At 43.4% G+C, this 25,951-nt stretch overlaps 1 protein-coding gene across 2 annotated transcripts; it reads left to right on the top strand.

Annotated features, from left to right (window-relative positions):
* Positions 1–242: 242 nt before the first annotated feature.
* SVOP (SV2 related protein) lies at positions 243–24,000 on the top strand. Of its 2 annotated transcripts, none has more exons than XM_086761705.1 (16): positions 243–356; positions 4,935–5,095; positions 6,663–6,748; positions 7,835–7,933; positions 9,955–10,026; positions 10,250–10,374; positions 13,032–13,095; positions 14,339–14,464; positions 15,503–15,631; positions 17,000–17,073; positions 17,388–17,464; positions 18,590–18,697; positions 19,916–20,027; positions 21,292–21,373; positions 21,605–21,694; positions 22,073–24,000. In XM_086761705.1, exons 1-16 carry the CDS (start codon positions 340–342, stop codon positions 22,277–22,279), a joined length of 1,629 nt encoding a protein of 542 aa, XP_086617831.1. In that variant the 5' UTR covers positions 243–339; the 3' UTR covers positions 22,280–24,000. The 2 variants fall into 2 exon arrangements, with proteins under 2 accessions (XP_086617831.1, XP_086617829.1); XM_086761703.1 differs by lacking the exon at positions 243–356 and adding an exon at positions 827–991.
* Positions 24,001–25,951: the final 1,951 nt, after the last annotated feature.

Below are 25,951 nucleotides of genomic sequence, written 5' to 3'. Positions count from 1 at the left end.
TGTTTGGTTTGTCATAGCTAAGCCCAAGCTTCTTGCGTCATCCATTGTTCCCTCACCTGAATTTGCACAACTTAATTCTTCGTCCCCACTGTAGCGCCTTTCACCCGTCTTCATTTCATGTCTTGTTGATTTCAGGCCATTTCTCCAATTTGTCAATGTGTTTTAAACTTTAATCACGTCAAATGTCTCCTAGTTGTCTTCCTATCATATATTTCCTCTTCATTTTCTCCTGCAGGCCTTTCTCTGCAAAGGATTCCTCTGTAAACACAGGCATACGCACAAGCAAGCTGTCTCTTCCAATGGAAGGAGAAGGCCTGCAGGGATGAATGTGCCAAGGTGATGGGATATTTTTCCAGGTAAGTAATTGAGATTTTTACAAACTAATCTCATTCCGCATCTGAGGAGCGCACGCGCAGAAGCCCTACCAAGAGATCCCATGTGGGAACTGTCCTTGGGTTCCTGAAGCGTTCACCGTAATAATGTCATTTTCTGCGGAGCCCCTTGCCGCAATTCGGTGGGTTTGCTGCTCGGCGGGCTGCTGTGTTCCCCAGCAGACCCATCCAGGCATCCAAACCAGCCTGGCTTGCCTTTTCTCGTGGACATCTCCCTCCTCTCCCATCCCTGTTCCCCGACCCTGCACCCCGCCGATGGGCTGCCCGTGGGACGCTGCTCCCCGGGGGGAGAGGGACCGGTGGTGACAGGAGCAGGGGACGGGAAGGGAAGTAGGAGGTGGGGAGCCGCTGGCCGCCTGGCCGCGGCCGCCCTGCCGCTTCTGCCCGCCCCGCCGAGCCGCGCCTAGCTAAGCCGAACCTAACTGAGGCGAGCCGAGCCGAGCCGAGCCGAGCCCGCTGCGGGCTGCCGGAGCTGTCCAGCCGCCCGCGCCTGCCCGCCCGCGGCTCCAGGCGTCCCCGCCATGCGAGAGCGATGAGAGCAGCTCCTGCAGACGCAGCCCGGCAATGGAGGATGATGTATTCCAGCTGAGACAGCTGCCGTGAGTACCGGCGGCCGCGGGAGCGGCGATGCGCAGCCTTCCTGCTCGGCGGGCTGCGGGGATGTTGTGAATCCTGGGGGGTTTGAAGGGAATTATTTCTAGGAAGTGTCTCAGGCCCCGGGAAGCAGGCCATTTTCCTTGTCTAGCTGCCTGGGCTCAGCATCCTGAGCGCACGCAGGGATCCATTTGTTACATAAATTCACTCAATGTTTTTTTGGTTTGGTTTTTTTTTTTTTTTTTGCATGAAGTTGATAGTGGTAGGAATAAGGAGGGGTGGAATAAAACCGTGGAAGTGCCAAAAGATTTTTTGGGAGGAAACATTACTATAGCGTTTGCAAGGTGGATGGCAACTGTAAATAACATTATGCTAGGGAAGGCATCTTCCTCGGCTTCCTCCTCCGTGCCGCGAACTGATTGCAGATCAGAACCTTTTTTGCAAAGGTGTGTTTGCAGTGAGAGTCTTTGGTATTTGCTCATTGTGTGGCGTGGGGAAGCAAACATTGCTGCACAAGGAAAAGGCTGCTGTTTGTGAGGAGCTCCTTGCTGGCGGGATGCGGTTGCTGGATCGGTGCAAAAAGGTGATAAAAGCATTGCTGCCTTTTAACACGGGCATTTCCTCTCCGTTTCATGAATGCAAAATGTTTCCTTTAAAAACAAGTGCATCTCTCCTAATGCTCCATTATCAGGTGCTTTGAAACATTCCTCTTTATAAATCATTGACTTTGCAGGGCAGGGAATAAATGCTTAAAGGTGCTTTTAAATATTTATGAGCTCATGTCAATGACAGAGCAAACTGTCCCGTAACATTTCTAATAACTTGAGACAATGGACATGAACTCCAGCTATTTTCAAATACTTAGTTCGGATGCATTCAGCTTGGCAATAAAAATAATAAGATGTCATTTCATTAGACCATTTTTCCCAATCTTTAAAAAAAAAATAATAAAATGCAGAAAAATGTTCTGAAGTACCTTTCAGTGTAAGTATAATTAGACTTATTCAGTGCTGTGAGATCTTGCAAACAAATGCAGCTCTCTGAGATGTCTCAGCTGTGAAGAATTTTGCAAGTATGGAGCAGTAAATATCACTGTATGGGTTTTTTTCTTCATTGTGTCAATTTGTTTCATAGGTTCCTAAGTGATAGACATATTTTTTTATTTCCCGTGATGAGGAATGTGGCCAGATAGCTCTCTGCTCAGATTGCCATTGAAGGATTTTACAATTTTCATATCAGTCACTGCCTTTGTGCAGCATCTGGGGCCAACATCTCCAAAATGGTCAGTTCTGAAAGTCCACTTCAACAAATATTACACAATCGGAAACAGTAATACAGGGGTTTGTCATCAGGTGTTTTGCAGTCAGAAAGGTTTTTATTGGCATGTTTATTTTGCCTGCGGCTTTCTAGGACACTGAACCAGCATAGATTTTATGAATGATTTTCAGTCACAATCCCACACAGTAACGGCACTTTAGACCTCCTGAAATCTGGGGGAGAGGTGTCTGTATACTCCAATGACCTTTGCACCAGGCTGTGAGCTGCTGAAGTTGCAGTAATAGACTTCCTTTAAAAAAATACAGTTGTAAAAGTTTACTTCCTGTGTAGTTAAACCAGGTGCTTGTAAAGCCATTGCAAATAAGATATGCGTGGTACTTTGGTATGAATTGCCCTTTGTAATAAAAAAGGCATCTCGTGGGCATTCAGATTTCAGTGTTTGTTTGCTGAGAGTATGTATTTGGTGGGTCATATGAAGACTGTATCTTCAGTGACCATTTTAACACGAGAGTAATAATTGCTTGTGTTTGTCCTCTAGGGTCAGCAAAAGAAAATTCAAACCAAGATAGTAGTACTGCAGTTAAAAAAACAATCAGCTGAAGAAAATTTAAAATTCAGTTTCTCAATGGAACTAAGCACGACCCTGAGTTCAGAGGGGTTTCATTGTTTTGTTTGTCTTTTCTTATGACTGAGCAAAGGATCCTCTGCATACCCCAATCAGAATGTGAGATAAACGCTGGTTTCACCGCGGTCAGTGTAATTTTCTTGTTCATTTCAAAGAGGCCTGGGTTTTGCTCTGTGTTCTGATGTTTAAGGTCTTCAAACGTTATCGTAGAAAACAAAATTTGTAGCTCTGTTGTTTGTCTGCCAAGACATAAAGGCCAGAGAAAAGCTTTCAGTTCCTGCTCCAGATGAAAGCATTACTAAAATAGCACGAGGAATATTTGCCCCGTACGGATCTTGGAATGCCCTGTTTACCTGGAAAAATCATCCCACAACATCTCAGCAGCCTGCAAAGCAGGCTGTCCTAGAGACAGGCGGTAACCTCACAAAATGGTCACTGCTCTCTCTCTCTCCAGGTTACTGCCAGAATGTCATCAGTCAATATGTGCAACTCCCCAGATGGGATGTGGTCAGGGAAATAATAGATGTGCCAGGACTGTGAGAAAAAATCTTTTGTTTTGTATCACTCTGCTTTATGTTTCTGCCACAGTGAAGTCCTAAGCTGGACTGAGTGGCTGGCCGTGGCCAGGACTTTTCTCTTTGTAAAAAACCCTGTGGGTGACTGAGATGTTCGTTCCTCCACGCTCTTCTCCACCATTGGACCAAGATCCGCTTATAGGCGTTTTGTAGAGTGCCTACACTTTGCCCTTTTTTTAGGTATTGATTGTGTCCTCACTACTTGCAAGAGAAAATACGAGTTGAGGTCTTGCCAAATATGAGAAGTCTTTCAGATCACCTGTAGAAGTGTCATACATGCGTGTCAGCCTGCTGCAGCTGCAGCTGGCAAGGTGAAAAAGTTACACTGATTTTGCAGGTAAAGTGAAGGAAGCTTGAGGATTCTGTTATGTTAAATACGGTGGATCTGTTTCAAAATCTTTGTTTGGTCACAGGAAACTTAATTGATGGGAAATAGACCTCCTCTGTATACACGGGGCATTGCGGAAAATCACTCCAACCAAAACCTGGAAGTTATGTCAATTTAACAAAGTTCTGTTTTCATGTCTTGTTCTCTCCGTGGTTTTACGAGATTAGAAGATTATCTCTCAGCTAGTGCCAGAAATGCTATAAAATACAGACAGCTGTGAGCATGACGCTCACATCATCACGTGTGCCAGGGCAGTAACTGGCAGGCAGGTACACCCTTCAGTCCTGGCTTGAACTTGATGAAAAAATAAGTAACCTTTGATTCCCTTTCTCATTCTGTCCCACCTCCTTACCTAGGAGATTCAAAGAATACACGGATGAACCAAGTATTGGAAATCAAATAATTTCTTAAAATACAGGTGTTTAATTAATTGCATCATATTAAAGACTTTTGTTTAAAACAAGAGATGAAAGCAGTTGTATTTATAGTCACAGAATCATCACCATAATGAAAAAAAAAATCAGTCAATTCACTGAATTATCATATGAATCCTATGTTACTAAGTAATGTTTGAAAATCTGACGAATTTCAGGACTTCCGCTTCTCCTAAGTCACAAATCATTCTCATGAAACCAATGTGGAAGATTGAATTTGGGTTCTTTCTACAAGGACAAAGCACCTGAAATTCAATGAACCAGCCACGTCTAATTCGCAGTAAAAGTCTAGGCACACAGAACATGATTATTAAATATGTATCATTTAATCCTATTTTTATAACCTGTATGTTTTTGTAACTTTATATGTTAGCACGATATCGTCCTCTTTGTACAAAAATGGGGACCGTATCACATAGCAATGTACCCCTGCAGTTTTTCCAAAGGCAGTAGCAACCAACAGGATACCGTATCTAAAAGCAGATGCAAATAACAGTCACAGCATTCTCTGTGAATGCGGGATGGAGACAGCAGGGTGAGGGGAAACCTGGCTGATGTTTGACCAAATAGAGCTTCAAGAATAAGCAAATGCAGCTTCGACCTGGAAAAGACCCCCCAAAGTATTCATCCTTGTTTCTGTGTTCTTAGGGTGGTCAAGTTTCGCCGCACTGGGGAAAGTTCAAGGTCAGATGAGGATGTCATTTCAGGAGAGCATGAAATTCAGATTGAGGGTGTTCGGACAGAGCTAGAGCCTGTTGAGCTAGAGGATGGAGCTGCAGTGCCAAAAGAATTTGCCAACCCCACTGATGGTGAGTAGGTTTCTTGTTTTCCTGCAAGGAGAAAGGTGACTGCGTTTCAGTTGTGTTGCAACCAGGCCGAATACATTGAGTTTAGAGGAGTTAAAGATCCCCAGATCAAAGAAGGAAACCACAACACACGCAAATTGTGTTACACCTGAAAATCGTGATTTAGTTACCTTGCTTTATGTGTTTGTTTTTATATTATCAGTAATAGACCCTTGTAAGGAGTTGTGTACCCAGTTGTCACCACCTGTTTCATACAGGAGGTTTGACTTAGTTTCCTTTAGAACTGCTCAGTGCTCCTAAAACAGCGCCAAGTTTACCGGAGCAGTTACACATGGCTCACCTTCAAGGCTGAGCATGAAGCCTCTGCAGTGTTCCCGTCTCCTCCTTGCCTAGAGGACAAGAGGGACAGAATGACCGTGTCCCAGCCTCTGCTTTCTGCCTAGCAGAGAAGTGCTGGCTGCCCTGAAGGCGGCATCCGTTTAAAAGATGCGAGAACTGTCGGTTTTGTCTTAGCGGAAGACATACTAAAATTTTGTGGGATGACTGTTTTCCCAGGGACTGATTTCTTACCATATTGATGCACCAGGAAGCCAGAATAGCACGGAGTGAGCTCAGTGAGTTTCTCAGAAGGCTCAGTGCATCAGTGCAAGTCTGCAGATATATGTAGCATTTCTGTTGGCACATTGCCCGAAAAAGTGCAAGTGATGCCACAGCCCAATATGCTGAGCTTCAGGGCCACCACATCAAACGCCTGGGCTAAAGTCACAAACTGAGGTCTTACGACATCTCTGCTTCATTTTACCAGTTAGACTTTGTTCAATTTCCTTTTGGTTTGTGTTTTTGTCTTTTGCTTTGTGAGGATGTCCAACTCTTAGCTAGATAAAACTTTTCTGTGGCAAATGTACTTCTTAAACTGCTGGCAGTGTTAAAACTTTGAGACTTAAATTGATTTAAACAACTTGAATATCAAAATGTATTTCTGTTGTTTATTTCATTTTGCACTTGAGCAAAGGAATTAGAGATATCTCAGCTTCTTCAGATCAGACAAAATAATGAGGTCATGGCAATGTGTGGGAAACAAGAACCATCAGCATTTTTAACAAAAGTATGGTTTAAGATATATGTGTCTTGGACAAATTCTTGATTCAAATAATTACAGTTTGGCTCTCCATGCAATAAAATATTCTTCTGCAGTTTCCAGCACTTGCCTAGTGTTGCTATGTGCTGTTGAACAGCTCCTGTACTTCCCACCAGAGGAAGCTGCAGTTCAGTGGCTGATGGAGTCGCTCCCAGGAGCAGTAGGCTGAACATGTGCTGGAGTCATTGGTGCGGCACTGATTTACTTCTATGTGAATTAAATTAGATTTGTTTTGGCTTTAGCGCAATTCCTGAAGAACACTGAGGTTTTCCTGAGTAGGAACTGTATAAAAGTTAAGTATCTCTCCTATATTTTAGATCTCAGTAGATTACCCAGTTAATAAGTAATTGCATTCACAAAAAATGCTGTCTCAAGGGATGGCTCTTACTAGGAAAGGAAGACACTTCTGCACTAGAATTGTTTTCTTTCTAGATACTTTCATGGTGGAAGATGCGGTGGAAGCCATTGGATTTGGAAAGTTCCAGTGGAAGCTCTCTGTTATTACTGGATTAGCATGGGCAAGTAATTGTTTTCCAGGTCAATTGCATGATCATTGGTCAGAGAATCTCAGTGATTTTAAATAATGTAGCCATTCCCTGTAGACAAATACTCTCCAAACAGATAATTGTAAAATAAAGAAGGAATTTTAGTTGAAATTCTAAAATGACAGCTGGACTCAAACTTGTTATGTGGAGTAATGAAAAACTGATTGATTCCTCTGTCTCTGAAGTTCTTATAAATCAAGGTTTGAAAAATCATGTTGATTCTCTACCTCAAATGCTTGTTTCAAGTGGGTAGAGTTCTAGGCTATTCCTACAGCAGCAGATCTCATTTTTCACGCAGTGATTTTACCACATTCATCCCATGAGCTACAATCTCTGTTTTCTGTAGTAGTCAGTGTTACTGTAATCTCAGTTTCAGGTGGATAGCAACTCGGTACTTCTAGTTCTAACCTTTATATCAAGAACAGAAGGGCTTTGTTTTCACTTTTCTGCTGTTTCTGAAGCACTGTGTGTTCCATCTACTGTGGTATATTTTAGGGTAGTGGTATCTGGAGCCTGTATTTACTAGCTGTCGTCTATGCAGGAGGTTACGGTCTGCCATGGTTTAGATCCTCAGTCAGCAGAGGAATCTGCTCTACAGGTGCTCTGTCAATGTATTTGATACAAATCCAGAACTAGTGTGCAAGAGAGAAAGGGAGTAAGTGGTAAGGTAATAAACAGTTCTGACTGACTGTGTCTAAAGGAGCTGAAAGCTCATCCCTTTGATATGGAAGTGAATGAGCCTGGATGGCTGACCAGACAAGCCTCCTCGAAATCACCCGCCGATAACTTTTGATTTGGCTCTTTGGGTCCTCTCTGCCGGTGTTACTTAACATTATGACAATCAGAAATTAGTTTAAAAGTGCACCAGTTGCTTTTTTTCTCTGCACTGTGTGCATCCACTGTACCTTGCAAACAGAACTGTTTTGTTTCACCTACAGAGTGGGAATGGCACAGAGCAGAAACAAGGTTAATTTCAAGAAGGTGTGTTATTGACTGCTATGTCATTCTAATTTTCAGGCAGTTATTTATTTTATTTTTGTTTCTTTTTTACCCTTCTAGATGGCAGATGCTATGGAAATGATGATTTTAAGTATCCTAGCTCCTCAGCTTCATTGTGAGTGGCGATTACCAAGCTGGCAGGTTGCATTGCTCACATCGGTAGGAAAAATAACTGACAGCTCCTGTGTTCTGTAAGGTTTTTCCACTCATTGTTGTTCAGACATTATGCTTTATTTCCCAAAGTTAAATCTATTCAAGGCCTTTGCCGATTGCCTTTGGCTCAGAAGAATATAGGAGTCTTTTTTAAAAGCCAGAGCTTGGAGAAATGGAGCTCCGTGAGAACTGAGGAAATTTGCAAGTTTCAGGTTCAAAGTTTCATGTAATTTCCAGGAAAATATATGAATTGTTTCAGACTCATCCTAAAGTTCAAGCCATTCGATTAATTTTAAAAAAGGACTGGTAAATTTTTACTATCTTTCTCTTTCACCACATTTAAGCTTACTTTTACATAGACAGGCTGGGAGCCATGAGAGAGAGCATGCAATTGCTTTTAGGGGTGGATCATCCAGTGATCTTTGCAAGCAGAGCTCTCATAATACCACCTCTAATATGGTGCTATGATGTCAGAATGTGCAATGCCTTTAGGGATAAGAAAACTAGTTTTGGGACCCTTCTCTGAGCATATGCCACAGCTGTATAGCGTGAACTTTAATTCCTACATTTCTTTTTCCTTTAGCTTTTGATGCCATTTGTGTTGTTGAGTAAATTGGTCAAAATGCTTAGTAGATTTAAATCAGTTGAGATCATGTCCTTTCCTGTATCAAATGCAGCCACCCATCTGAAGGAGGGTCTTGTTCCTTCTTTCAGCTCAGCACAATTTTATTCTTGGTGAGCAAAATCAGAAGAGGTCAGTGGACATGAGATAAAAAGCTCTGACAAACAGAACTGCTTCTTAGCCTTCTTAGTGCTTGAGTATGCACTTCTTTCTCAGAAAAAATTCCTATGTTTTAATGTGCTGATGGGGAAACATGCTCAAGTTTTGCTGTTACTTTCACTGAGCAGGACTTAATTTCTCTCTCCATCTCCAGAACAAACTACACTTTGTAGTGTCACCTCTGAAAAGGGTACAATTTATTTTCTTTGACACCTCAATCTTTTTTTCAGACTTTTCTAAAGTTATAGGTCTAATTTTACCTCCATTCAAATCTGAGACAACCTGCTGAGAATGGAGGTGAGCTGGCTGAGCAGTACTGCATCAGCACTGGGCTCCTGGAGCAGCTCTGGCAGATCTCAGTTAACACCCATGTGTTCACTGGAACTGGGGAGCTCAGCGTCTTCCAGGGCTGGACTCACGGGGTGTATAATACCGGAGTGCACATTCTAGTGTTGGACTGGTTTGTCACTGGATGGATCTTTTATTTGCAAAGCTGACTTGAGGGGTGCCTAATTGCTTCCCCTCTCCAAGCCAGGCACTTGCTCCTGTCTTCACTGGCCCGTCCCCTCAGTCATGCTAATGAAACTCTCAGTGGGGCCTTGCACTGAAGCAGGCGAAAGATTATTTTGTCGGTCATGAAAACCCTTCTGAAAAAAAACCCAAACAATCGACAACTCAGAAATAAGACAGTGAATTCCATTTAGTGGCAAATGGTGTGCTCCAGTTATTTCTTATAATTCATTTTCTTCCATTTATGAAAAGCTCAAAAATATTCAGCATGGTCTAATTCAGTAGTGCAGAAATTAACAGGTGAGATAAAGGTGAGGTGCTGACGAGTAACCTGGCAGAGATTTGGTTTATGCATACTGAGTTTAGATTCCTGCCCTCAACAAAAGCAAGGCAGCTACCGAAAATGGGCCCACCGCTGGAAGAAGCTGAGAGACCTTGGCTTGAACAGTCTGCTGACACTCATCCCCATTCCTGGGCAATAGCAAATTCCCTTTCAAGTCAATTGAAGTGACGTTAGTGACTTTTGAAAAATCCCACTATGGGAATAATTATGTTTAATAGTCTCTGCTGTGAAAGAACTATATTCAGAATACCTGGACTGTTGTCCTGTGTTTTGCCCTGTTGTTAGAGCTGAAATTTCCTAGTTTCACTGTGAAGTTGTGTTCTCTTTGCTGTCACATGGAAATTTAAACTTGTCTCGTTGTTAAGGGGAAGATTTTTTTCTGGTGTTTCATAGGTGGTGTTTGTGGGAATGATGTCCAGCTCCACCCTCTGGGGAAACATTTCAGACCAGTATGGGAGAAAAACAGTAAGTCTTCAGCGCCTACTAAAATATCTTCTAATATTTCTAGAGTGTGGATGTTTCAGTGCATGATGTTCACGAATGTCATAGTCCACAAGTATGAAACCCGATTAAGCAGAGCCAAAATTGACCTCCCATGAAATAAAAGGAATTTGAAGCTTTACTTTACGTTTTGTAATTGCTGTTAACAGCAGAAACTCTTTTGCTCGTGCTTGTTTGTTAAATACAGGGCCTGAAGATCAGCGTGTTGTGGACGCTCTATTATGGGATCCTCAGTGGTTTTGCACCAGTGTATAGCTGGATCTTGGTGCTGAGGGGCCTGGTGGGCTTTGGGATTGGAGGAGTGCCTCAGTCGTAAGTAAATATTCACAAGTCCAAACTTTCTATTTTCTATTTATTTTTTTTTAGAAATGCTTATGTCAAATTGAAGATAAGCTTCTGTTCAGTTGTCCCAAACCCTTTTTTTTTCTGTTTATTTTGGAACTAATGTATTAAACTCTGAGAAGACTTTGAAGATACCTATTACATCACTGAGGTGGATCAGATTTACAATGACTTCTGTGTGAACAGGCTGGGTTCAGAAAAGTGTGTGTTATGTGCCTTAAGTTCTTTTAAGTTTCTCTCGTTCTCTCAGATAAACCATGGTGAAAATGAGAGGCCCAAAGAGCCCGCCTGGAAGCGGGTAAAACCCGACAGACAGCGTTTTGAAGCTGTGCCTAAACACGACATTGCTAGATCGTATTGGTGGAGTCCACAAGGGATGACATGGTCTAGTTGTGAGATAGGTCATGACCTGAACGCCCTGACTCCTGGTGTTTGTAAAACTGCTGATTTTTGTTCAGTCAGCCTGAACTTTCACAACTGAACCTGAGCTGGAATTCCAAAACCACACAGCCCAAAGCTGGAGCACTGAAGATATCTTGATGGCTCAGACACATTTCTAAGACGGGAGCATCAGGATATTTCTCTATTACTGTGTCATTCCATTCACTGAAGAGAGGATCTCTAAATTTTCCACCTAGAATAAAAAACTCTGCTCTAGGCTTTTAATTATAAATGTAAAGGGAAGAGTATAGCCATTCTCTCTCTGTGTAGTCTTTTATCCTTATTAATAATTGATATTTTGCCCCATGGAGGTGCTATTTTGGAATAATCACAGTCTAACTTTGACTGATGGCTCATAGGCTTCTTCACAAGGCAAGTCAATATCCTGTCTTTTCTAGTGCCATTCCCAGATAAAAGATTAAGAGCTGAGATGGAACATCACAGTATTATTAATTTTCTTTTACACTCTCCTGCCCACCTTTAGAAGCTGCACAAAAGCGTAACGTGTCTGTAAAACAGGAATTCTGACCAACAGTGAGGCAGTTTCTGCCGTGCAGTTCCAACTGAGCACAACTGGAATGAGGCAGGAGGACAACACAGACAAAGCATCAGAGTTCCGCATGCCTTGTGCTGCACACACATATTAATGATGTTCGCCGGAGCCCCCGTGGAACAGCTACAGCGCAGCTCTGCCGTTGGAGGGGCGGGTAACGCACAAAGGCAACGTGACTTAATGAGAGACAAAAGAGCCGGTTACAGGACTCAGAGTGGATTCCACTGCTGCTGAGTCTGTTTCTTCTTCTAACTATTATAGTGATTCCTTTCACGGAGGAGTAAATATGTATGAAGCAGGGAAAGTAGCTCCTTTCTAACATCCTTACGCAGGCTACGTAGCTTTGGATGTGAGTGACTGACTTTCAATGGAATGACATGGGTATAATTGCAGTGTTGTGGAAGCTTTACTTTACGTATGAGAGAGGTATTTTTATGAAAGGTGCTATTAGAAAGATAGCATCCGGTAATAATAAATTAACTGACTAGAGCAGATATCCCTCTATGTAGGAGCTGCACCTGAGAAGCTGCGGTCTCCTCTGGAAATTTTCTGTGAGATGTTATCTAACGCTGAGTATGACTGTTCATTCAGAATGCCAACATTCAAACTTGCAAAGATATGGAGTATTCTCTCAAGAAAACAGTTTTGTACAGCGTTAATCAGCTCCTGTTTTCTGCTGCGATATATAGGGGACTGCTCTACGTTCCATTATGTGATTTTACTTCCCTCTCCTCTTAATCACTGATTTAATATGATATTATGTGCAACTTTGTACTTCAGTGAACTGAGTTCTGGGAAGCTACTTGGAGATCAATCCACCATTTGTTAAGTTAGTAGGAGTTTTGTCACAAACATCAAAGAAAGCCTAAGGAGTTTAGAGGCAGAAGCAGGATGAGTCAATGGTATGCAAACAGAGTGGGAGCAAAGGACGACAAGTCTTTCCAGGTGGTTTGAAGAAGACAAGAGAGCCTTGACTGGCTGCTGGCCCTTGCGTTCATCCTCAGGAAATGCTCCCAGAGAAGCCATACCATTACCCTTTGGCACAGTCATGAAACAAAGACTCTGCAGAGTTAGATTATTTATTTTTTAATTCCCACAATAAAAGAATGCAAATTGTTTTATACCAGTAACACGATCAGACCTTGAAAGTGTTCACGTCTTGGAGAATTGAAACCTGGCAGAGCAGACTGATGTGAAATTCTCTGAGCCAGCTGTAAAGCCCTGAAGAAATACTTTACCCAGCAAGAGTTTATGTTGAACGCTGGTGCGCCACACTGAAAATAACAGGCGTAATGCCTGTCCTAGGCCAGAGCAAGGTTGTGAAAACACATGCATCAAGAACTGCTACATTTAACTAACAACTACAGGGTTACAAAATCACAGGAACAGAGCAAATTCTGTCCTCTGTTGCAATGATGAACTAAGGGGGTTTTGTTCTGTTGTGGAAAGGGGAGTCTGAACCAGTGTCTGCAGCCTTGCTGACTCTGAGGGCTAGGAAGGGTTTTGCGTTCCTACTGTGGGTTGGCAATTTTAATAAAAGGGAAACAAATGTTTGAACCTCTCTCATGGTGCTAACTTGGCGTTTTTGTCAAAGTGCTAACATGATATTTTTCTCAATGTTCACTCTTTGCAGGGTAACCTTATATGCGGAGTTCCTGCCAATGAAAGCCAGAGCAAAATGCATTTTATTAATAGAGGTGAGCAGGGTAGCTATGCGTACTGGTTTCTAGAGGGATAAATTCTGCTCTTTGTTCCATCCATTCAATCCTACTGACTAGAAGTCTCACACATAGCTAACTTGGATGTCCAAGTTAGCGTGGAGCTGAGGTTGCCCACATACGCTAGTACTAGCTGAGGTCCAAAAGCAACATAAAGACTTCATGTAACGCTCCACTCTTTTTGTTGAATCTGCCTTTTTGCAAATTAACTTGCATCCGGTTTACTGCTGTTAGCACAAGGAGGGCCATTTGGGTGTCACCTAGTTTCATGGTGGAATTAATCTACACCTCAGTAATGGATAGTGGAGAACTGATTGCTCAGTAATGCAGGGCTAAATTCAGCTCCCCATGTTCAATCCAAATGTACCAAAGTCACAGAGAGCAGGATTTTGCCATGTAAATACTTCAAGACAAAATTTGCAGCCCTTTAATGGATGATTGCTGGGTCAGAGAACACTACTACTTGTCTGCATCAGGCAGTTTGGAAGGAGCATCCTTGTAGAAGACCTCAACAAACTGAAACAGCTTCTCAATGCAAAACCAGTCTTCTAAGATAACTGCTGGCTGGTCCTACATTCAGTTGATTAATCTTTCATAAATAGACTTCAGTAGATGAATTACTCCTTTCTGTGTCACTTTTGTTCTGCCTCAGTTTGGCTACCTCTGAGCAGCCCTGGGTTAGAGATATATTCTGAGCATTAAATAATGAGCTAAGTGGATTCATAATCTCAAGGAAAATAATCCTGCGTGGGTAGGATATGCAAGAGGATGCCAGCTCCGTTATTTGCTAAGGAGGTATGAATTCCTTCTTTCATCTGCAGACCAAACTCTGTGGCTTTGGTAGCTTGGTTTTGGTAAGGAAAACAAATACCGTAAATCTCATGGTGGTACTGGGAATAATACCCATAGACAGATACATTTTGCTTAGAAAACACCATGTGAGGAGGCTATGCCTTGTGAGAAGCTACCTACAGTTAAACATGAGTGTCTAGAGAAAGTTGATGCTGGGTTTTCAGAACTGAACATTTTAGCTTCTGTAACATTTGAGCAAATCCCCTTAAAATGTCTGGATTCTGTGTCCATACAGTGGTGCGTATTTGAAATGTCTCTGGCATTTCTTTCTCCACTTGTCCCTAGCAAGCGTATCTTGGAATGGTACAGAGAAGGAGGCCTTAAGAGCATTCTTATTCTCATTTGTGGCCGTTTCTTTTCCCTCTGGCAGGTCTTCTGGGCCATTGGGACTGTTTTTGAAGTCCTCCTAGCAGTGTTGGTGATGCCCACTCTTGGCTGGCGGTGGCTTCTCGTTCTTTCTGCCCTCCCGCTTTTGCTCTTCGCTGTCCTGTGTTTTGTAGGTATTCTTTCAAAGATTGACGCACGTTCCATCAGTCTATCACGTCTCTAGCTGATTCTGTAACCTAGTTGAAGGAAATCGTGACAGTTTTGAGCTCTCTCTTGATGTCTTCTTTGAAACATCTGAAATAATGACAAAAATGCTGCTATTTCAACAGGGTGCTAGTAAAAACATTCCAGTGAGAGCTGTGTTTATGTGACTGTAATTGCTGGAGGACAATGGTGGGCTGGAATTTTGTGAAACGAAATCAGGCCTGGAAACCTCTCCAATTTAATAATTTGTTTCAACTAAGCTCAGTGGAGTCAACATTTTATTAAAAACTGTTGCTATTTCCCTGATTGCCCTTTAGATTTTTAAATAATTTTATAAAAAGCGTAACTTTAAAAATTACTGTCCACTTAAAAAATCCATGAAAATCTGGGTTAAAATCTGCATTAGTGCAGTTCAGATTCTAAAATAAGATGTATATGAGTTTACCCTGAGCTTTAGTGCGCTGTTAGCGAATACATCTGCCAATCACTCAATCTTCTCAAATATATATGTCCTTGTCAGGTTGTTTAGCAGCTCTTATTATTCATTAGTCACTGTCATTGTTTTTCAGGAATACCTGCAGTTATACAGGTGCTGACATGCTTGTTAGCTTAAAAATGCAAATTTTGGAGTGCCTAGAGCATCTTGTTATCTGCCCTGGATTCTTTGCCTTTCCTACTGAGAAGGTATAATGCAAAAAACCCTGCAAAAATGCCTAACATTTCTCAGAAATAAAACCCAGGTAACTGAAGGGAAAGATTTTAGACTGGAGTTCTGACTTTATGGTGAAAGTGGGGTTTTGCAGGTTCTTACAGCCAGAAGTTTGACGTTTGGCAAAAGATGGATCTCTGGATTGTTAAAGATTAGTTCTGTGATCCTTTCCTCTGTGAGTGGTCTGCTGGGGTCACTGAGATTTCCCACTGAAAGCCCACGAAGAAGATCCCCAGTTCGTTTATCGCTGTGGTTTTGACATCATAGTGCACGTGCTCTGCTTTGCTCTCCTAGTGGCTGCCAGAAAGCGCCAGGTATGATGTATTATCTGGAAACCAAGAAAAAGCAATTGCCACTTTAAAGCGGATAGCAACAGAGAATGGAGCTCCAATGCCTTTGGGAAAATTAATTGTTTCCAGACAGGTACGTACAGGTAATAGGCACATTTAGTATGGGATACAATGAAACTGTGCTACGTTCATATGTATTTTTATAAGCAAATAATCAAGGTTAAGTTTAATTTTAATGCCTCAACCAGTAATGAAAAAGTGAAAGATTATCGTATGTGCCTTTTTCACAGTGAGGAAGAGTTAGTTTCTCATTTTTATTTGTATGAAAATCCTGAAAGTGAAAAGGACCTTTACAGTGAGTATTGATGTTATTTAACCTCACTCTAAGACCTTATTATTAAAGAAAATCAAACCTTGAGGCCTCCGAAGAGCTCAGATCAGAACTGATGACACAAGATGGAATTTGTCTCTTTAGCTGTACCTCCTGTTTAATCTAATCCTTGTTTTCTGGAGTGGGAAAGCTGCAGGCTCGTATTCAGTCCGAATGCATGGAGTAATTCAGGCTGTTACTTCTGAGCTGCGCATTACTGTATGAATTGTGTTAGTTCTTTTTCTTTTTTTCCATTTCAGCTCTATATGGCCAACTTTTCAGCACCCCTGTCAACATATAAAGCAGTTCTGCATTTACAGAACAAAGAGCAGACTTTCATAAGAAAAGAAAGTTTCAAAGTTAGCCAGCAAGGAGGGACAGCAGAGGGAGATGTGGGGATTTGAACAACAGCAAAGTTGTAAAGCTAGGCAGGAGCCTGTTGGTAATGACAGCGTCTTACTAATCAGAGACGGAGGTTTGATTTTCTAAGGTCTGGATCAGTGAGGATTTGAGCTCTTGTGCCTTTCACAAACGCTTGGTTCGGTCAGCGTAATTTTGATGGGCTGTGTGGGAGTATTCTCCAAGTTGTGGATGGTTTTGTTTTCAGGATGGAGTGGGAAAGTACATTTCCTTAACCACAAGTTTATGGGCTGAGCCCTTCACTCCCTTTTTCTCAGAACCACTCAGTTACAAAGGATCTGCTTGCAGGAGGGCTGCTTGTAGTTCCTTACTCTAGATCAGAAGCCCTGAGGGGCTGCTCTGATTTACAGGAGCTGGCTGTGGGCCACATGAATCATGTGCCACCTGCGGATTGGCGAAGTTCTGCTCTACCTCTTCCCAGCCCTACCTTGTTATGACAGATTTGTGGAGGAGTAGTGTGCCCTGTGCATGAACTGGTTTTCATAACGTTATGCTCCTAGAGAATTCCCCTTGGCAAAGGAATTCTTTACATGGATCCCCGCTCCAGGGTGGCTCCTACAACCTGAAGAGCCCTCAGCTGAAACCAAGCACTCATCCTGAGATCCCCTGAGTACATAGTACTGTGTATTGTGTTATCCCCTGCCACCGTGTGTCCTCCAGTCCAGCACCAACGAGTGCCCTGATCATCTGACTTGCGCTTGTTTTCAACAGGAAGACCGAGGAAAAATGAGGGACCTTTTTACGCCCCATTTTAGATGGACCACATTGTTACTCTGGTTTATATGGTAAGCAGAAATATAAATGGCTCAGTGCCAGCACAATCCTAAATGGTTTTTAGTGGAGGTGTTTTACAGTATCACTAAAATACAGAAACTTCCTCCTCAAATAAAACCCCAACCTGTATTGATTTGTAATTTATTAAACCACCCATCACTACCATTCTCAATCTAATTGCCCTTTCATTTTCTCAATGCTGATAGGAAATAGCTCTGAGGTAGCACTCAGTGGAAGTCCTCACACAGTAGGTTCAATTTGGATTCATGTTGTTTACTATAGATTTGACCAGCTGAGACTTCCTCTCTCATTTTCTTCCTTGCAGGTTTTCCAATGCTTTTTCATACTATGGGTTAGTTTTATTAACTACAGAGTTCTTCCAAGCAGGAGACGTCTGCAGCAGTGAGTACTAGTCCATCTTTTCTTTTTAAATATGCCCTGTTAAGTGGTGGGATATCTTCTGTTAGATCACCTTCTGCTGTTGGTTTGGAAAGGACTGTGGCTGCCAGCCTGAATTTTAAGGCATCCACTTAAAGGGTTACTTATTTAAAACATTTTTGACAGTCTGTTCCTTGTCTCCTGCACAATGCAGAGAGGTCCTGCAGGGTCTCTGAGCCCAAAATGTAAAACAGCAAGGCAACCTACAAGGGAGACCTGTTGGAAAAAATATCTGTTCTTCTTGAGAAAGAAGTCATTGAATGAATGCAAGTTTCCAGATCTGACAGGGCTAATTAGTTCTGAAATGGAGATAACTGCTGCTGTGGAGCTCCCAGATTCTCAGATTGTGCAGGCCTACTGAGAAAAAAAAAAAAGAAAATTGTGGGAAACCATCAGCCTTTTTGTTGCAGATTTTTGTGTTTAAAAAAAAAAAAAGGTGCTTTGACTGCATGAAGAAGAGGCTTGAAACGTTTGATTCCCCAGGGGAGGCATGATTATATTCAGAACACTTGTAATTAGTGAAAACTGCCTGATAGTTGGAAAATTATAGAAAGAGGATGAGTGGTACTGGGAGAAGACACAGATCCCAAGCTTGTGCAACAGTGTATTAACTATTTGAGAGGTCTAACTCTGGTTAGCCTCCACAAGGGACCATGCCTCCTTTAAAAATACTTGTTTTCACAAAGACACGGTATTATTCACTCTTCTCAAAGTATGGATGAAGTGTTAGCATCCTAATTTATGTAGGGAGAAATTGAAGTTTGATGTTAATTCTGTTCAGTGTCATGAGCCCTGGACTGAAAAATACCGAACCTGTAGAGCTGATAAGGAAATAGAAGTTTTCATTCTGATAGTGGTGGTTGCAGAGGTAAGACATCCTGCCACAAATAAGATTATAAACTGTTCAGTTTCAGCGACGTCTTCCAGGTGGAACATACCTGCTGTGCAGCAGGGTCTTTTCAGTACATCCCTTCTGTCAGTTCCAGCAGTAGGAGTGATAAAGACAGAGCAGGAGTAAAGGAAGGTAAGCAGAGAAGAGATTACTTAAGATATATTAAATGTTGGGTTTTTTTCTTTTTCCTCCCCCAGTATCCAGTAGAAGGAAAGAAGTTAAAGCAAAGTGCAGCCTGACCTGTGAGTATCTGACAGAGGAAGACTACACTGATCTGCTCTGGACAACGCTGTCAGAATTTCCTGGTGAGTGGCAATAAGAAGCCCCAGTTCTGCACTGCCAGTGGCTCAGTGTGACTGGAACGGGCTCTGGTACGAGCGATGAAATGGGCTCTTCTGGCTGGCCTAATGCCAGTGTTTCCTGCAGCACTGGAGCTCCTTGCTTGGGCTACTAGATACATGCAGTGCACGCAGTAGCTGTAGCTCTCTCTGCTGCCCATGCGATCACTGCAGATAAAATCACGAGTAATGCTTTGTGAAGCTGTAATGGTCTGTCGGACTGTGGATTCCAGCCAAGCAACATGGTAGGCATTCAGAGGAGGAGTAACGATTAAATCAAATGGGCAGAAACACTTGAACTTTTATCCATAAATGACTTTCCAGAGCTATTTTAAAAGGTTCGTGGGTGTCGTGAATCAATGGAGAACTTGCTCCCTAAAGCTCTGTGTCATGATTTTCAGTCAATTTCAATGAACAGCCTGACACAGGACAGGCAAGACAGTGTGTAACAGCCTTTGTTTCTTCAGATGTAGAAGATGATCTTTCGGTATTAACCTGTTTGAAATAATACTGGGAGGCAGCGGTCAAATTATTTTCACTGTTCTGCATTATAGTTCCAGGGATAAATGCTGAAAGAGAAGGCACTTAACTGGTGAAAAGTTGTAAGTCTGTGACTGGTAAATATGTGTAGTTGCTACCTAAAAGGAGGGCTGTCCTGCATAACAGGCATTCTGGGAATGATGTCAGTGGACATTGGACAGAAAAGCAAGTATGTGCTCTTGGACTGATGTTATAGCTGAAAGGACTGCTTTGATCCTGACACAGGCTAAGGTAGGAGTAAGAAATATGTCTGAATATGACACTGGCAGCTCTGACGCTTGGCTTGCTGTAAGTTAGCTTTTGAAAGGATCTGGAAAAGCTGCGTAAGAGAGCATACTTAACATTGGCAGACTTGCAGAGCTTGATCTGTTTCCTTTATCGAAGAGCAGGTGAGAAATAATTTGATGGCAGCACAAAAATAACACAACGGAAAGAAAATACTAAGTTCTAAAGAGCTCTTAAGTCTCACAGTAGGAAGAATAGCAGGATCAGAATGGTCACAAGTTGAACAAAAGATGTTCCAATGAGACATAAGGCATTTTTAGCCTTCACGTTGGTGACCACTGCAATAACCAGTGGTTAACAGGTTGATTGCTCAGTTCCCTTTCCACCTTTGCTCAGTTCCCAACTTGTCTCCTTCTACAGGTGTGTTAGTAACCCTGTGGATTATTGATCGGATAGGCCGCAAGAAAACCATGGCCCTGTCCTTTTTTGTCTTCTCATTTTGCAGTCTTCTGCTGTTTCTCTGTGTTGGAAGGTAAGTAAAACACGGCCAACAACTGGTATATGTGATTCATCCATGTTCTCTCTGGTTATGGCAGGAGAACTGGAAGTGGTGGTTTGAAAAGCTGTGAGATGATCGTGCTCAACTGAACAAAGAATTAAGGATGGTGTTAGGTTTTCTCAGCAGAGTTTGGAAGGGAACTAAAAGAAGCAGGAGTGGAGAAATGCTTCACTATAATCTTATGGACAGAGAAATCCAAAGGGGAAACTAAGAGCTTATATCTGAGTAGGAGGTAACCACTGGACAATTTTTCAGTCAGATCTGATGCCGTGAGCCTCAGTAGCTGGTTCACATACTGCTCTCTGCTGTTCATTGCCTGTGTTTCCCCAGGCTGACTGTACCACAGCAGTGCTTCACAGCCAAGCCCGGTCTCTGCCTCCCGTTCAGCTGCTCTGACTGCTTCCCTTGTGATGGGCTCTCCGTGGTCTAAGTGCTATGGCACAATTATGCGAGAAGCAGTGGACACAGACTGGCACCACCTCAGAGTTGTATACAGCGTGGCTGCTGGAGCCTGGTGCTGGCTTTGCAGATGCATGGGGCCCGACTTTCAGCAGAACTTGGGTTCGCACTTTTGTATTGATCAGTACCTCCATGCAGATTTTCCAAAGAATAAGTCAGCTGGCAGCTCTGCCCTTGAATCTTAACGGTACCAGATTTCCAGCTGAGCTCTGAGAGTCTGCCTCTGACTGCATCTGGCCTTCATGCCACAGGCATGCGACAATGTCTGCACCTTGGGGCTGGCAAACAAGAAATGGCCTCACAGCCAGAGGAGAACTCTCTGAACTGAAACCTTTTCAGGCACTGTACAAAACCCTATAGCACAGAAACCTTGTCGTAAGAAGCCTTACAAAGTTGCAGATATCCAGGTGGTACCTAGGTTCCTGTGTTTTAAGCAGAAAAGCTGCGCCCTCATTTCCTTCTCATGTGTGCCATTAGTACCACTCACAGCGTGGAATATATTTTTCTTGTTTAGCTAAGCTTAGGCCTTTGCTGCTTATTTCAGTAGGCCACAGCTGTCGGTTAGAATGAATACACTTAGAAAACTGATGTGATTGTGGGAACGCAGATTGGTTGGCATCATTGTTATATGAAAGGTCCAGAAAAAATACAAAGGGTTCATTAAAAATCAAAAGAAATCGTTCTAACAATTTAGCATTTTTGTTGCACTTGCCTCCAAGTTAAACAAACAGATTGTTCAGAACAATCCCAAACACTGCTCTCCTTTTTATTCTCACAGAAATGTTCTTACTGTGCTGCTCTTCATTGCAAGAGCTTTTATTTCAGGAGGATTTCAGGCTGCTTATGTTTACACTCCTGAGGTAAGGGGGTTGTTTTTGTAATGAGAATTTTTAAGGGGAGTGAGAACATGGTGGGAAAGCCATCTTTATGACCTCTTCACAATGGACCTTACCCCAGATACGAGCTGATGATCTCATTGTCATTGTCTAGCAGAGCTTGCTGTAGTACTGCTTATTAATTTCCATTGATTTAGGAGACTGGAGGGAAGAGAACTTCCCGGTAGCGTTAATGGGCTGATGCTTTGTTCACAGGTTTATCCGACAGCCACACGTGCTTTGGGCCTGGGAACGTGCAGTGGAATGGCCAGAGTGGGAGCCCTCATAACCCCGTTCATTGCTCAGGTAATATCCCTTCTTCTGAGGCTGAAGGCGCAGGAAGGTGGTGGAGAACCTTCTTTTCTGCTGTAAGGGCCAAACCAAAGGCAATCTGTGCACGATGCGTTGGAGGAGGGTTGGTGTTGCCTGTTTGTTGAGGAGAGTTCAGGCTCATCTCTGAATTTACCTCTTGCTCCAGAGGTCCCTACGATGGGGGCTAAATAACCAAGAGGTGGGCTGCTGGCTGGATTGAGGGCACTTCGGAAGCCACCACCGGGAGGTGGGATTTGTGAGAGGCAGGGAGTTTCTGTGTGTGGTGCAATGCCACCTTTCTGCTACTGCCTTAGTATTTATACTTATCTCTGTGATAAGGCTTTTTTTGTGTTTTCTGGCTTTTTTCTGCAGGTGATGTTGGAATCTTCAGTCTATTTAACGCTGGTGGTTTACAGCGGATGTTGCCTGCTGGCCGCTGTGGCTTCCTGCTTCTTGCCCATTGAAACAAAAGGCCGTGGCTTACAGGAGTCCAGCCACAGGGAATGGGGACAGGAGATGGTTGGGAGAGGATCTCATTCCCCAGGGGTCACCAGGTCAAACTCTGGATCACAGGAATGATGGGACATCAAGAATGAACGATGCGAGCAAGATCTCTTTCACAAAAAAAAATCCGACCCTGGAGAGTAGAAAGCTGACCATACTGTCACTGCCAATGTCATGTGTCAACTGCAGGAACTTTTGGGTTGAACCTAAGCAAATTGTGTCTCTGCTGCTCTTTGCTCACACTCATAAAAACTTTACTTCTGTACGGAGAAGCATTCGATCCAGATACCATTTGAAGTTTCGCAGGAAGGGTTTTTCTTAAGTCTGTTGTGCTTGCATGGTCAGCTCTTCAGCTTAAAATGTCCCGTGCCAAGCAAATAGCTAACTGAATGCAACTCAGTATAAGCTGTAATTAAAATAATGTACTCTTGATGCCTAAAAACAAAAGATTCATATTTATTGTGTACCTGGCATAGCACACGGTGGATTCCATACACTACAGAATAGGTTTTATGAATTAGATGCCTGCCATGCACTTTTTAGCCGTCAACAACCACAGCAAAATGTGACAACAGCAAACCAACCAATGCTTTCCCATTCCCCTGCTTATGGGTTCTCTTCCTTGAGAACTGTCAGGCGCCGATTGCTTGGAAACGATTTTCGGAACGTTTCTCCCACGCAGTGCGGGTAGTCTGAGTCAGTGAGGAGCGGTGTTTGTGGCAGAGATGGAACCTTACGTAAGAAGTGTAAACCCTCATGGTTTGGAGCAGAATTTGACTTCTCTAACATTGCCAGAAACATTGAGCACTCTGTCTGTTGCTTGGTGAAGACTGCTTCAGCTGTCCTGGTGTCTCTTTGTGCGTGGAGATGCACACCGTGGTTTTCTGCATGGGTCCAGGTATGTTTCTGCTCAATTTGCCTGAGTATGTTCTCGCGGTGGTGTAGCCAAAACCTTTGATAAAAATGCCTCAGTCTGAACAGCTGCGGGTCGCAGTTTGGATGGACCTGCTTTCAGGTGTCTCCCAAGAGAAGGTGGCCTCCTGACAGCTGGGCAGAACTCTTCGATAGCTGCTGATTGTACATGGACCGTAGCGTCAAGCTGGTGACAAAGGAATGTAGCTGGCATCACGTCGTAAATGAACAAAAATCACGGGAAGGGACAAACTGCCGTCATCCTTCGGTGAGGAACTTCACTCCTTCGGCTGGAGCTCCTCGAGGGTGATGATCCTGCTCTTGTCAGAGAATGTAACGGCGTTCAGGTGAGGATTTATCCGGATTGTCAGAAATCTGTCACTATGCAGGAAGTGAGGTTTCAGAGTCTGTAGACGCGCAGCAAGGAAACGCGTAAGGAAACCGGGGCATGTCTCATCCACGTCTCGGTTGATTTTCAGGGTTCCGGACTATGGAACACACGACCAAATGTGAGGTGGACTAAATGCTAGTCACTATTGTGGGAAGCAATACATTTTTATAGTGTGTGTGGTCAGTTGTCTCATGTACACATAGGTAAGCGTGCAACAAATTCTTGCACAGTAGAATATTTTAAGTATTCTGGGAACCAGGCCCCTTTCCTGTGGGGCCAGAACAGGTCACTGAGTCCCAGTTTGGGTGCAATACAAGTGAACGCAGCTGGGGTTCAGCTTTCACTTCGGGTTTTACGGCACTGTGGTGCAGTATAGTGCTCCAGGACGTGTTGGGCTGGTTGTGTTAGCACTGAAGGAAAATCAGAAATGGGTAATTCCTTAAAGAAACCAACAAAACTCAGAGTAATAAAAAAAAACCAAAGAGGTTATTGACATTCTGGGTGTGGGTATCTTCTGCTGGGAAAAGTTAAGGTTTGACAAGGCACCAAAATGTCTGTGCGTTCGTGTACCGCTCCGTGACGGTGACTGCAGTGGAAGACTCCAGAAGTGGCTGGTCTAAACAGGCAAACTTTCCTTTTCACGATGAAACGAAAATGCAGTTCAGCTCGCAGGGGATCCCACTTCAGATCCCGCCACACAGAGCTGCGGTGTCTGTGCCAGTGGCCGTCGCTGTGTGCTGGTGTGGTCATCTCCGTCTCTGCTCTCTCTGTATCCTGCGTGCTCAGTCTCCAGCAAGCGCACGTTCCAGTTGATCCCCAGTTACCGGACTGGGCTCTCACAGCACTGACAAATCATTTGTTTTCACCTCCTGTCAGGCTGCAGTTGGGTCATTCTCCCGAATGCGCTATGCAGCCGGGGCGGCTCAGCGCTGCCTCAGAGATGGATTGTTTCCCTCGACCTGTCCCTGGACAGGACACCGGCAGTGGGTTTAGATCAGATATTGGACCACGCGTGTGACCAGCAAGCGAGGAAACCTGCTTTGCCTTTGCGTAGTTTGGGCTGTTAACCCTTTAGTGACAGTTCTGACTACCATCTTCTTCCTCCTGCTGGTGAAGGCACTTGAGAGCGTGCCAGTCCACACCTGGCGGGAGCACATCTGGGTGCTTACGTCTCTTGCCGCGTGGGCGTGCCGTTAGCTGTGTCCACCCCAAACTGGATGGCCTCCAGGAGAGCTCAGCGGGGAGTAAGCCTGCGCTGGAGGTGAGGAGGAATACAAAGCGCGTGAAATCCGTGGCCTGAAGGAATGCCACCTTATAGCCTAGCTGCTGAGTTTGTCGGTTGTTGAGCGCCTTTAGTTAAAATTCTGCTTTTCCAGTGTTAATGTTCATCTATCGCTTCATTTTTTTGAGTCCATATTCAAGTTTTAAAGGAGGCTATGGCTTCAACGTGTGCATTCACAGAGTTTTAGGTGAAGGATATACGTCTCATAAATTTGCACATACGTATACTTCAGATAAAATATTTCCCAGGTTAAGATTCATAGCTAATATGAAACCTTAGGATGCTGTTGGGTAGTTCACTTTTAACCCGTGACAATTACAGCATTTAAAATAAAAAAGAAGGCATTTTGACTTTTCACCTTTTATGAACTCTGCACTGAAAATGTGTATCATGATGTAAACGCCAAGACTGGCCCTGCTGAGCCGTCTTCATACTCTGGGTCTTTGCTTAGAGACAGGGATGCCTAAAGCACGATCCAAAGCTCACTGGAGTCTGGGAGAATCCCCATGGATATTCGTGGCCTTTGGATGGGCTGAGTAGGGGACGACAGGTCAGAGCCCGCCACAGCTGATCCCACCTCACTCGAGTCTGTAGGAGCCCGCTGGGCACTGAAGAAGCTGAGGTCCGGGTTTGCAGGTCCTTGCGTGTCGTTAGTAGCGAAAGGACGTTTTTAGATCGCTCGCTGAAAAACTGAAGAACACTTGGGCTGATACACAACAGCCTATGAATAACCACGCGTCATATTTTGTTAATATGGCAACACCACTGGTGTACAGAATAAGCTTCCAAAGATTGTTTTACGCACTCTCAAGTATTTTTCACTGACAGAGGAGTTAATGTAGCTAGTTCATTTAACACAATAAAGTGAGATAATTTTGAAGCAGAACAGTGGGGTGCAGGGATTCGCTACCTGTCCACTGCATCGATGTGCAAAGCTGTTGTGGGAAAAATAATTCTCCAAGTGTGCTTTGACGGGATGATTTAGTGTTCCTAAATGCTTGCCGAAAGGACACTGAATGTTCTCCTGTGTTTGAATGTACAGTTTCTAAGCTGGACACATTTTAATGTTTAAAACCTTTGTGTATATCAAGCTTGTTGTAAAATACTCCCGTTGTTCCCATGTTCCTGATGCGACGTTGGATAGTTTAACTCCACACTAGAT

The sequence above is a fragment of the Chlamydotis macqueenii genome, chromosome 17, assembly GCF_036417535.1.
Source record: "Chlamydotis macqueenii isolate bChlMac1 chromosome 17, bChlMac1.mat, whole genome shotgun sequence".
Classification (NCBI taxonomy): Eukaryota; Metazoa; Chordata; class Aves; order Otidiformes; family Otididae; genus Chlamydotis; species Chlamydotis macqueenii.
Note: the sequence above shows the minus strand (reverse complement) of the source record. Positions and strands in the feature narration are given on the sequence as shown.

Bases quoted from the DNA above. Each gene is read 5' to 3' on its own strand.
- SVOP (XM_086761703.1), top strand. From the start codon at position 957: ATGGAGGATGATGTATTCCAGCTGAGACAGCTGCC. The intron at 14,465-15,502 runs GTAGGTATTCTT...TTGCTCTCCTAG, and splicing joins TCTTCGCTGTCCTGTGTTTT to TGGCTGCCAGAAAGCGCCAG. The intron at 20,028-21,291 runs GTAAGTAAAACA...TTATTCTCACAG, and splicing joins CTGTTTCTCTGTGTTGGAAG to AAATGTTCTTACTGTGCTGC.